We start from the raw sequence: 12,323 nt of genomic DNA, 5'->3' as shown, positions 1-12,323 counted from the left end.
TAGCTGGGAGGAGGACAGGGACAGGACTGGAAATAGCTGGCTCTGCCTGCTATTAGCTCCATCAACTCCTGAGGTTCCTGCCTTCTGCCATACCAGATCAGAAGCAGAAGACTTCTAGGAGACTTGGACCCTGGACTTCCCACTTTGTGGCTGCCTCTTAGCAGCTGCGGCATTTCACCACCCGAACCTGCGATTTTTGGGTCTCCTCAGAAAGGGCTTTTGACGCAATGCTCTGCTGGGTTCTTACCGCTTCCCGATGTTCAACAAGTTGCCCACCATTCTCTGCAAAACTTCCTTTGCTGTCGCCACGCCATAAAATTCCTCGGTCACGTGGTGCCCAATCAGGTACTCGCACTCTTTCACAGTGAGCTGCTTCCCCTTCCCAAAAGCGTCGATATAGGCATAGTCAAAGATGTTTGTGCTTCTGCAGAAAGAAAGCAAAAACGAAGGGCAAGCCTTTAGCAAGCATAGCATGCTTCTCTTTCTAGAAGAAACAAAGTGCTCTTCCACGCAATAATGGGGCTGTCACCCTCATGGCAGGAGTGGTGGGTATACCTTGACATGGAACAGGTGTGCGTACAGATATACAATGAGGTGGCCAGAAACAGCTTTATTTTTTAATACAGCACCCCTTAGGCACAGAGAAAAGGGGTACACATTTTGCATGACGGTGTTGTTCTGGCTGCACGAAGAAGCAACCCATGGGGAGCTGAGACTGCTCTCAGGGGTGGTGTAGGGGGTGTGTGTGTGTGTGTGTGTGTGTGTCTATGGGCAAATGCCATTTTCGCCCCCTGGAAATCCGCTACCATTTATTCTAGGCAGCTGCATTCCCGCCATCTTGCGACACTGTCAGAGCCATTACAGAGTGAAATGTATAACTTTCGGTTCCATGGCTGGCCAGATCCCTGGCAGATAATGAGATCGCACCGACGTTATTGATGACTATGGCAAGTAGTGGGGTTTTTTCTAATCGAACGCGACCCATTTCTCTTCTGCAGTAGAAGGACACACACGCACACAAACCCTTCCCATTACTTTGCCGTTTGGCAGCAGTTAACTTGAAAATGGCAACGCCGAAGCCATCTTGTTGCCTGAGATAGCTGCCTCTCTTGTTGCCTTGCCAGCTCGGAAAACAAGGTTCCTGGTGGGAGGGCGGGAGGCCAAGCGAAACTTTAAAAGCTTACCCTTCTGTCCCTTGGCACCATCTGAGCAAAAAGTGGCTGGGAAAGTTGACAGGCTCCAGCCGCACACCCAACTGCCTGGCAATTGTCAAGTAAAGCACCGACAAGCTGATTGGGATTCCAGTCCTGTGGATCAAAACCTGAAACCAGAAAAAGAAAACGAGACCAACAGTGAGGGTGAGGGGTAGTCCCTCTGATCTGGGATTATGTTTAAGCCCACCCCCAAAAACAGGGACTGGTTGGTTTACAGCCTTGCAGTACAATGGATCCTCTGTTCTTTTAAGGCGAGGAAGACAAAATAGGCCCAGAAGCTCCCATGTAACCACTGAGAACAATCTGTCTCTCTGTTTCGTGTATCTGTAAGATGTGTAAGCCGCTTTCCCCCACATTGTGCTCCCCAAGTGGTTTCCCATGGAAGAATAAAAGCATAACGTTAAGAACAGATACAATGGATAAAAACAGCACGAGAACAGCAGTAGTGCCGTGAGATTGCACTATCTGAAACCCCGAGTTGATATTCCCAAATCCTGGGAGAATAAAGGGTGCAATGATGAGGTGATGGAAGGGCGAGACAGAGAGGAGACTTGGGAGTAACTAGGTCTCTGGTGGATAGCGGATGGTCCCAAAGAGGCAACAGACAGTAACTGTCTGCCGCCTCTTTTCTTTGTGCTGCCAGGACATCCTCCCCTCTCCATGCTGCACCACTCCCTGCCCATTGGCTCAGATGATCAGAGAACCCTAACTTCCGCCTGCCCCCAGGCACATCTCTAACCTGTTCATTCTAAATCACTGCCTTTAGGGCGGCATGCAAACATATTCCTATGCCAAAAAAGGCAAGTTAACGGGCAAGGCAGTTCTCCTGTTCCGACTTGTTTGTTCTCTTTACCTGGCGGATGTACGAATTCAGGGAATTGTAGTAATCCACCTCGTTCCCTTTGTATTTCAATTGCTCGTAGAGGACGTAGTTCATGGCATCGAGGACCTGCCTCTGAAGCTCCACCTGAGAGACGATCAAGACCTCCCCTGAAACACAAGAATAAATTAATTCGCTGAAACTGCTGAAACTGCTAGGAAAACGGGAGAGTTCTCACAGTGGCCAACAAGAAGCCTGTGGGAAAACCACAAGAAGGACCTGCGCACAAGAGCACTCTCCCTTCCTGGGGCTTCCAGAAACTGAGTTCCTGCAGTCGCCTGCACAAATTCATCACCTCACACTCTGGGTGGCTCCCAACAGAATATTAAAAACACAATAAAACTTCAAACATTAAAAACTTCGCTAAACAGGGCTGCCTTCAGATGTCTTCTAAAAGTCAAGATAGTTGTTTATTTCCTTGACATCTGATGGGAGGGCGTTCCACAGGGAGGGTGCCACTACCGAGAAGGCCCTCTTTTGCCTGGTTCCCTGTAAATTTGCAGTAAGGGAACTGCCAGAAGGCCGTCGGAGCTGGACCTCAGTGTCCGGGCTGAATGGTGGGGGTGGAGACGTTCCTTCAGCTATACTAGGCCAAGGTCATTTTGAATTGGAACACTTTGAATTGGAAATGTACTGGGAGCCAATGTAGGTGTTTCAGGTCTGGTGTTATATGGTCTCTGCGGCCACTCCCATCGTAATGTCATTTGCCTCTGCTGGGTGAGAAGAGTGAGAGAAGGGGGGGGGGCATCTCTGTCCACTGGTGGCTTTGGCCCTGTTCACTGCCAGCATGTGGCCCCTGACAGATTTCTCCAGAGGAAATGTGGCCCTTGTCAGGAAAACGTTCTCCTCACCTCTCGCCCAGGTGTGATAGCTCAGTCAGTATCAGTCAGCATGAGACTCTTAATCTCAGGGTTGTGGGTTTGAGCCCCACGTTGGGCGAAAAAGTCTTCCACTGCAAAGGGGTTGAACTACATGACCCTTGTGGTTCCTTCCAACACTACAAGTCACCCTAGCGCAGAGTAGCTGCATTGCCATAGAAAAGGCTGTCCAAAAAAAAAAAAAAAAAAAAAACACAAACAAAAAACTAACTCAAGTAGCTTTGTACAATACCTGCTTTTTGGGTCACACTTGGGTGCCTAGAGTTTTTCGATTTCAGGAATTTCCGAACTTTGGCCACAATATCGTCAACCTGGGCTTGGACACTTTCTAGGCAGATGTCCGACAGTGGGTTGCAATACTGGTCAATCAATACAGCCCCTGGAAAAACCCGGAAGAGAGGCAGGGCAGAAATATATTCCATTAAAATTACTCAAGGGTTGTGAGCAGAGTTAATTTCGAATGGTAAGAGCTGCCGGGTAATGGGAAGTAGCGGCTGGACAGACACCTGCCATGGGGCGCTGTAGCCGCTGGGTCCCTGAATTGAGTGGTGAGTTGATTAGATTGGGGCGGGGAACCATTTAAAGCCCGAGGGCCACATTCGCTTGTTAGCAGCCTTCCAAGGGCCATGTAACAGTGGTGGGTGGAGTAACAGATGGGACCCACCCACCCACCTCTCCTCTCTCCTGCAAGTTAAGCAAAAGGCATTATCATGGTTCATGAGCACATAACATCTAAGCAAACACAGAGGGCGTGGTCTAGGAGAGCCCCAAGGGCCAAATAGGGATGGAGGGCTGCATCTGTTTCCCAGGACTGGGGTTCCCCACCTTTGGAATAGATTTTTTTCCCCAAAGAGCCCCTCCTCATGAAGTTATAAAAACATTTTTAACCACACACACACACACACACACACACACACACACACACACACACATAATTGGCAAGTGAAGGAGAAGGAAATTCTCATTTTAGTAAGGTAAGTGAAGAATTAAACTGGCCAGTCTGTATTGCATTAAGAGGAAATTAAAAGCTAAACAAGGAAAAGCAAATGGGGGTGTTGGGATAAAGCTCTTCAAATCCAGATAAAGATGGAGCGTGTGCATTTCAGAAATAATATTTGAGAACAGACGAGGAACAGAAAAAGATTGGACTGCTGATTTCGGGACAAACCACTGAATTAAATTACAAAATGGTTAAGATTCTGCCTGTTTTGTAATGAGTACAATGAGGTTTTTTGTTTTTTTTTGTAACTGCATTGGAAAATATTGGATGTGCCAGTAGATCACACTATTTTACTTTAACTACATTTTGAGTGATGCTCCGTTTGGATTCTTTTGTGTGACGCAGAGCCTTTGGCTAAACAATAAAGATTCGGCTGGCAGGACAGATGCTTGCTATCACGTTGAGGCCTCCACTCACCTTCCAAAAAGGACTGCTCATCCGCTGGGCGCTGAAGATACACCTTCAGTTTCTTCAATATGTTTTGCTGCCGCATGAAGTAAAGGATTTTCTTTGCATAGTACTTCCACGTCAGGCCTTTCCTGCACAGTGAAGGAGAACCATTGTGGTGAGCAACCGTTGAGTCGGAAGGATGGGAAGAGGAAAGCCAGGCGCACAAAGAGAAACACTTGAATGGCGCGATTATAAGGGGCTAGCCAAGCAGAGCATGGAAACAACTACCAAGCCCTGAAAGCAGGATCTTATTAATACGGCTCAGGTATCTCCTGTGACTTTAAAAGACAACTTCTGACCCCTATAGCACAATCTTATCTGCGGAATGCAAAAGCAGGCAGAGAACTACAATGCCGCTCAAATATTCTCACGCCAGCTGGGATTTTTGCCGACATCAATAGTTTTATTAAACTTCAGCAACAAACAAGAGAGGGGTAGAAAGATGAAAGAGATAAGGATCAGCAAACAATGCAGAAAAATTGCACCGGGGAGCCTGGCCAAAAAGAATAAAGGAAGGCTTTAAAGTTGCAGTTCTCAGAGTGGCTTAACGGTCTATCCTTTTCCCCAGGGAACTCTGGAAATGGTAGCTCTGTGAGGGGAATATCAGCAGGGGGCGGGGTCTCCTAACAGCACCCGTAACAAACCACAGGTCCCAGGACTCTTTGTGGGGTTAAGAATGGAAAACTATTCCTCCAAGTCCACCTTATGACTTGGAGGGATGCAAGGTCCTCAGACCACTGTGTAAATATGGTGGGTATTGATCCTTCCAGGCTCGAAACGTCACATGCCACTTACTTAAGAGAACAGCCGAGGAAGACTTGATGCTGCTACATTTGTGTCAGTGCCTTGGACAGAAGACCAATTTAATAATTATTCTGTAGTAAGAAAATGTCGTGTGCAAAGATATTTAAGATGTTTCTTGAGTGTGCAATGTAGTGGTCAAGAAAGACCAACTAAGACTGGGAAGACCCAAGATCTGAATGGCTACATTCAGACCAAGGCCTCGGGCCCAGTATACCTGAAGGAGGGTCTCCACCCCATCGTCCAGCCCAGACACTGAGGTCCAGCTCTGAGAGCCTTCTGGTGGTTCCCTCACTGCGAGGGAACCAGGCAGAGGGCCTTCTCGGTACTGGCACCCTCCCTGTGGAAAGCCCTCCCATCAGATGTCAAGGAAATAAACAACTATCTGACTTTTAGAAGACACCTGAAGGCAGCCTGTTCAGGGACGTTTTAAATGTCTGATGGTATTATTATTATTATTATTTATGTTGGGAGCTGCCCAGAGTGGCTGGGGAAATCCAGCCAAATGGGTGGGGTATAAATAATAAATATTATTATTATATTATTATTTATCATGATGGGAATTAGCCTGGCTTGGTTCCTGTAGCCACGAGAAGGGGTGCAGAAGCATTCACTCCTGTTTCCAAAAGCGCTTAATTTTAACTACTGTTTGTGTTCTTTGTGTTCCAAGAACCCAATTCTACAGAATGCTTCTTACTCACATCCTATTGTTTCACTATACCAGGTGTGTGGACAACTTTGTCCCTCCAGATGTTGCTGAACTACAACTCCCATCAGCCCCAGCAAACACAGGCAATAGCCAGGGATTACGGGAGTTGCAGTTCAGCAACAGATGGACTACGTTCCCCACACCTGCTCTATATCCTCCTGGGCTCTGAATGCATGCACAGGTGATGCTCCTGTTTCTCCCAATTCAGATCTGTCCACTCCAGCAAACAGATCAAACCTCACAACGCATTATCCTCTAGTCAATCAGGGCGCTCAGTAGGAACAGACACACTGTCAGGACGGCTTCCAGGGAAAAAATTTAGCTTAATGATAGCAAGTGGCAAAGACTGCAGCATCGTTAGCATAAATTTGCTCTTAATAAGAATGTGAGTGGCCAACGCAGCAGCTCAAATGATGTTAAGCAGAAACCTCACCAATGCAAAATATTAAGCTGCAGCCTTGTTAGAAGGTGAAACAAAGCTGAGCACACAAGCAGCTATAAAACTTCAGTGTAGTTTTTAAAACAGGGATGGGGAACCTGTGGGCTTTCGGATATATTGTTGGAACATAGCTGTCAGCTCCAGTCAGCATGACTAATGGCCAGGGATGATGAGAGCTGAAGTCCGGCAATATCTGGAGGTCCACAGGTTGTCTGCCTCTGCTTTTAAGACTTCCTACACAGTCCTTGCAGTTTTAATCAATTAGATCTGCATAAATTTGCATACAAGAGAGGGGATAAGCAGACTTTTTTTTTTTTTTTTTAGATTATGCACTGTAACATCTCAGGAGAGGCATTTCCGATTGTCTCTTGCACAGAGAATGCAACATTTCTCATAAGACTGGCACTTATTTTATTTATTTATTTTTGTCAAGGGTATATACCGCCCTTCATCTGAAGATCTTGGGGTGGTTCGCAAGATAAAAATGCAGAATAAAAGCACAAAATAAACAGTTAAAACAAAAACAGACAATAAACCCCACATCCCACAACCACATTTAAAAGGCCGTAGAATATTAATCAGCCAAAGGCCTGGTTGAAGAGGAATGTTTTCACCTGGTGCCTAAAGATGTATAATGAAGGTGCTAGATGAGCCTTCCTGGGAAGAGCATTCCGCAAATGGGAAGCCACTGCAGAAAAGGCCAGTTCTCATGTTTCCACCCTCTGGACCTCTTGTGGAGTAGGCACACAAAGAAGGGCCTCAGAGGATGATCACAGAGTCTGGGTCGGTGTATCTGGGGAGAGGCAGTCCTTGAGGTATTGCAGTACTGAGCTGCTTAAGGCCTTATAGGTCAAAACCAGCACTTATTAATAGCTGGAATGGTATAAGACCAGGTTCGAATCTCTGCTCAGCTATGGAGCTTGTTGGTATGCCTTGGACAAGTCACTCTCCGTAAGCCTCACCAACCTTGAAGTAATGTTGTGAAGATAAAAAAAACCCCGGAGAGGAAATCATGTCTGCTCTCTTGTAACTTCTTCAAAGAAGAGGGATTATGAATGCAACGTTTAAGAATTAAATTGCAACATGAATTTGCAGTGTCTGTTAAGTTTCTGTAAAAAATATTTAAAATCTGCTGGCTGGGTAAATCAGGCACACTGCTTCAGTCAGTCAAAAATGTTTTAACTGGCCAATCAATTAATCTAAACTTTGCAGCCCTATGGAAATGCAATTTTGTTTTTGCAGCCCCTCCTAGCTCTTTTAAAATTCAGGCTCACCTTCCTTCCATATTAAGGATGGACATCAGCTCATCCTCAAAGAAGTGGCTTGGGCACTCGAGGGTTTCAATATCAGTGAAGCCGTCACAGGGCACCTAGCAAAAGAACATAATGTTATCCCATCACTAAGGACTTTAGGGAAGGGCCATGGCTCATCTGAAAGGGCACATGCTCTACATGCAAAAGGTCCCAGGTTCAACCCCCAGCATCTCCATGTAGGTGTCTGAAACCCTGGAGAGTTGCTGCCAGTCAGTGTGTACACAATATTGAGCTAGATAGACCAATGGCCTATCTTAAAGCTTCTATGCCTTAAGTGAAGGGCCATAGCTCAGTGGTAGAGCATCAGTCTTGCATGCTGAAGGTACCATGTTCAATCCCCAGCATCCCAGGGCAGGGAAACTGACTCCTGTCTGAAAGTCTGGAGAGCTGCTGCCAGTCAGTGTAGACAATGTTGAGCTAAATGGACCAATGGTCTGACTCAGTCTGAGGCAGCTTATTTTGTGGGGAGGGTCATAGCTCAGTGACAGAGTATCTCCATCTCCAGGTAGGGTTGGAATTGATCTCTGTCTGAAACCTTGGAGAATTGCTGCCAGTAGACAATATTGAGTAAATGGACTCAAAGTAGCTTCCTCAGTTCTTAGGACTTTTCCTGTAACCCACTAGGAAACTATCAAGCATGCTTTTGTATCCTGGGTCACAAAAGGATCATGGGCTGCACAGGACGAGTGTTTCTCAAATAAACAAGAAATCTTACATGATCCGAAAAGAACCTTTTGGAAAATGATGCTACGATTCTCCGAGCTTCCAAGCCAGCTTTATGCCGTTGTTTGTATTCCTCCAGCCAATTCACGCTGTCCACCTGGTTATAATATTTCATAAGCGATGGCCACCTGTGGAAGAAACAGACAAATCAAAACACAGTGGTCAACATTTCACATCTTCACGGAGTTGTTCAGGATGCCAAGAGGCAGGGGGAAGAGAACAGGAAAATGGAGTATGGAGAAGTGGTCTCCTTGAACCACTAACAGCTAAATGCAAGGATGGGAAGCATGTGGCCCTCTAGCCGTGGTTGGACTGCACTTCCCATGATCTCTGACCATTGGGCTATGCTGGCTAGGGATGATGGGAGCTAGAGTCCAGGAGCTGCTGGAGGGCCACGGGTTTCCCCCCCTTGGAATGAGGTATCCTGGAGAAGGAATGAGGTCGAAGGAGGTACACCACAAGTGTAATACACATGCACACACCCCATTTCATCTGTTACAGTGAGAGGTTCCAGAGGACTGACACCCTGCTAAACACTAAGGTTGATGAAACATTCATGTCACAGTGGGGAAAGATTTCAGGAGGGCAGGAATGGGGGGGTGGGGGGGAGAACGACAAGAAGGATCTCCTTTCCCAGCTGGCTCACCCTGATGAGTCCTTTTGTTCCAGGCTGATTAGAACCCTAAACAGAGGAACTCCTCTGTAGGGGCTGAAGATCATATGCCCAGCAGTAGGGCTCTGAAATGTGGCCCTATATAAATTAGAGAATTCTGAATATTTGGGGGACTTTCTGAAGGTAAGTGGATGAATATTCTTGCTTTTTTATTTTAAAAAAGAGATCCTCCCCCTCTCGCCCTGCCCCCCACTCCAACAAGGCCTGAGCATGCTTTTTGCCATGGTCCAAAAATGATGGGCATCAGCTGGGGTAGCAGGGTGGGGAACTGAACTGCTCAAGCCCCTTACTGAAGAGAGGTGTAACCGCCATTGGACTACAAATCCCATAATCGCTGACCGTGATAGTTGGGGGTGATGAGTTGGGAGTCAAATAACACCAACAGCACTAAGCTGCGCCTGGAGTGGGAGACAGGTGCATCCCTATGCTCTCCCAGTCACACAAATTACTCTAAATAGCCCAAAGCTTGGTGCTCATTTGTTCCTGAGCCCCAGGGGTTAGACCTGTAAGGAAAATGTACTATACCACTAGGCTGCTATACTACTAGTTCAGGCCTAGGTGAAGAGGAAGCTACTAAGGACTCCTCAGAGCCTCAGTTTGTTACTTATATTTTCAAAGTACAGTATCTTCCTGCAGGCATCCCGTAGCCACATTGGAGGATGCCTTATATTAGTGTGCAGGCAGGTAGGGTCTCAGCCAGCGTACCAGATGGAGCTGATAGGCAGCTGCCTTCGACACAGAATTAACCTGTGCTTCCATGGACAGCTGTGAGTCCAAAATGACTCCCAGACTGTGCACCTGGTCCTTTAGTGGCAGTTACCCTGCTCAGGACCAGGGAGTCCTCCACACCTACCTGCCCGCCCCATGTCCCCCTTCTGTCTTTTCGAGATTCAACCTCAATCCATCTAGTGAGGATGCTACTGAGGACTCATCAGAGCTCCCCAGCTTGTTATCTATATTTTCAAAGCAGAGTATCTTACTGCAGACATCCCCTAACCACATAGGAAGACGCCTTATATCAAGTCAGACCATCACTTCACCTAGCTCAGAACCATCTACAATGACTGGCAGGAGCTCTCCAGGATTTCAGAGTGGAGTCTTTCCCGGCACTACCCAGAGATGAACCTGGGACCTTCTGCATGCAAAAAAACATGCTATGTATCCAGAATAAATGCAAGGGACGTGCCCACTGGGCTTGTCTCTAACCTCCAAATATAAGGAAGCTGCCTTATGCCGAGCCAGACCATTTGTCATCTAGCTCAGTATCACTGACACAGACTGGCAGCAGCCCTCCTCCAGGTTTCCAGGCAGGAGTCTTTCCCAATGCTACCTAGACCATTTGTCATCTAGCTCAGTATCACTGACACAGACTGGCAGCAGCCCTCCTCCAGGTTTCCAGGCAGGAGTCTTTCCCAATGCTACCTAGCAGTGTTTGAAACTCTCATTGTTCTAGGGACATTTTGCGACAGGGAATTTCATCAGCATGTGCAGTTTCTGAGCTCTGGGAGCAGCACTGCACCGCACCTAAGATTTCAGATTAAAACTGCAGAGTGGAAGGCAAGGAGGACCTTTTTCTGCCTCCCCACTTCCAGCTACTCTCTGAAGTCTGGAGAAGAGACCCTCTAAAGAATATTAGGGGGGTGGGCAGGTGTAGGCCATGTGAAAAATGAAGATAATATTTAAGCTGAAGTTCATTCATATTCAGCTTTGTATTTTTGTTATTTGTTATTTAAAAAGTGTGCCAAGACATTCTGTTGCTCCGCCCACAACCGAGGTTTAAGGTGCCGTTTAGCTCCTAGCTTTCACATCTCAGTTTCTAACACTGCTACCTAGAGATGCCAGGGATTAAAGGAGGGCCCTTCTGCTTGCAACACATGAGCTCCCGTTTCCTGACAGCTAAATAGCAGGTGGCAGAACTCCCTACCCCACCCTGCAACACTTCTTCCAGCAAACTATCACAGCGAATGCTGCTTTGAGGATTCATTGTGTTCAAAAAAGGATTATAACTTCTTGAATCTGCCTATCCCCCTTGAACCAGGAGGAGGTCAACGGCAGTGTGTGTACACTGCCAGAGCACATCCTCAGCTGGCCGGCATTGGGAGCTGGAGAGGCCAAAGGGAGGGTGGAGGGGATTAGCCTCAGAGGACACAGGCCCTGTGACTTGCAGCCGTGTTTCTGAGCAGCTCAGCCAAGTGTCCAGCATTTGCTTCTTGCCAGGAAATGTAGGAGGAAGTCGCTTGCTCCCTATTTCCCAAGTGTATCGGGCACAGGAGAGCTGTGCCAACAGCCGCTTTGGGTGGCATGGAACCCAGAGCTCTCTTTGATATCCAGGACAGGGGGGGAAAATAAAGCCCAAACATGAGCTGTAATTCTGGGCTACCTGCTGCAAACCCTGGTGCCCTGGAAGCTCCTGTGACATTGAGGATTAATGATGCACCTGCCTATCTATTCAACACCATGAAGGTTTTCTGGAAGAGAAATCTTGGCATAACATGGCTGTGAGATAAAGCCTATCAGAGGCTGCCCAGTCAAGCTATGTGTTTCCTCCTCACAAAATGTCAACACTAGGATTAACCAAAAGATGTGGATATAGACCTTATCTGTCAGCTTTTGAACAATTCCCAAGTTAACATATTTTTTTCAGAACACAAAGGAAAAGCAGGAGTCACAGTAGAAACTGCCAGTCAAGAGAGATCTGAAGGATGCAAAATCCATGTGGGAGTTTGGACAGGACCATAGGCTATTCGTGAAAACAAAGAGTTGTGGTTGAGTTATCTAGTTCGTACATTAACCAATATCCCGATACACACACATTACACAATGAAGCTGTTCTACATAGATTCATATTGTTCCATCTAGTTCAGTACAGTGGTACCTTGGTTTATGAACTTAATCCGTTCTGGAAGTCCGTTCTTAAACTGAAACCGTTCTTAAACCAAGGCGCACTTTCCCTAATGAGGCGTCCCACCGCCGGTGCCCTTCCACCGTTCGGTTTCAGTTCTTAGACCGAGGTAAAGTTCGCAAACTGGGATACTACTTCCCGTTTTGTGGAGTTCGTAAACCGAATCGTTCATAAACAGGACTGTTATTAAACCAAGGTACCATTGTATAGTCTATTCCACTGTTCTTCAACTGGTGGGTCAGGACCACCAGTGGGCTGCTGTCTGATCTAAGATGGGTCACACTCTTACCATGGAAGAGTGTTCCCACCATGGAAATATGTGGTAAAAGATTAAGAAACAG

General features: G+C 46.9%; 1 protein-coding gene across 3 annotated transcripts in view; it reads right to left on the bottom strand.

The window, feature by feature from the left end:
- FBXO21 (F-box protein 21) overlaps positions 1 to 12,323 on the bottom strand; it is a 39,904-nt gene that overhangs the window by 22,379 nt on the left and 5,202 nt on the right. For all 3 annotated transcript variants that reach the window (XR_013980591.1, XM_080986320.1, XM_080986321.1), the window contains exons 2-8: positions 8,400 to 8,535; positions 7,646 to 7,740; positions 4,390 to 4,511; positions 3,205 to 3,351; positions 2,068 to 2,204; positions 1,185 to 1,321; positions 248 to 424 (exon numbers count right to left, since the gene is read on the bottom strand). Coding sequence is in view for 2 of the 3 variants with exons in the window: in XM_080986320.1 (XP_080842446.1) it covers positions 248 to 424; positions 1,185 to 1,321; positions 2,068 to 2,204; positions 3,205 to 3,351; positions 4,390 to 4,511; positions 7,646 to 7,740; positions 8,400 to 8,535 (951 nt within the window). In the remaining variant the exon portion in view is untranslated. The remainder of the gene's footprint in view (positions 1 to 247; positions 425 to 1,184; positions 1,322 to 2,067; positions 2,205 to 3,204; positions 3,352 to 4,389; positions 4,512 to 7,645; positions 7,741 to 8,399; positions 8,536 to 12,323) is intronic.

Source organism: Podarcis pityusensis (assembly GCF_964106645.2).
Source record: "Podarcis pityusensis genome assembly, chromosome: 16".
NCBI lineage: Eukaryota > Metazoa > Chordata > Lepidosauria > Squamata > Lacertidae > Podarcis > Podarcis pityusensis.
The sequence above is the reverse complement of the archived record's forward strand: the minus strand, read 5'-3'. Positions and strand labels throughout refer to the sequence as shown.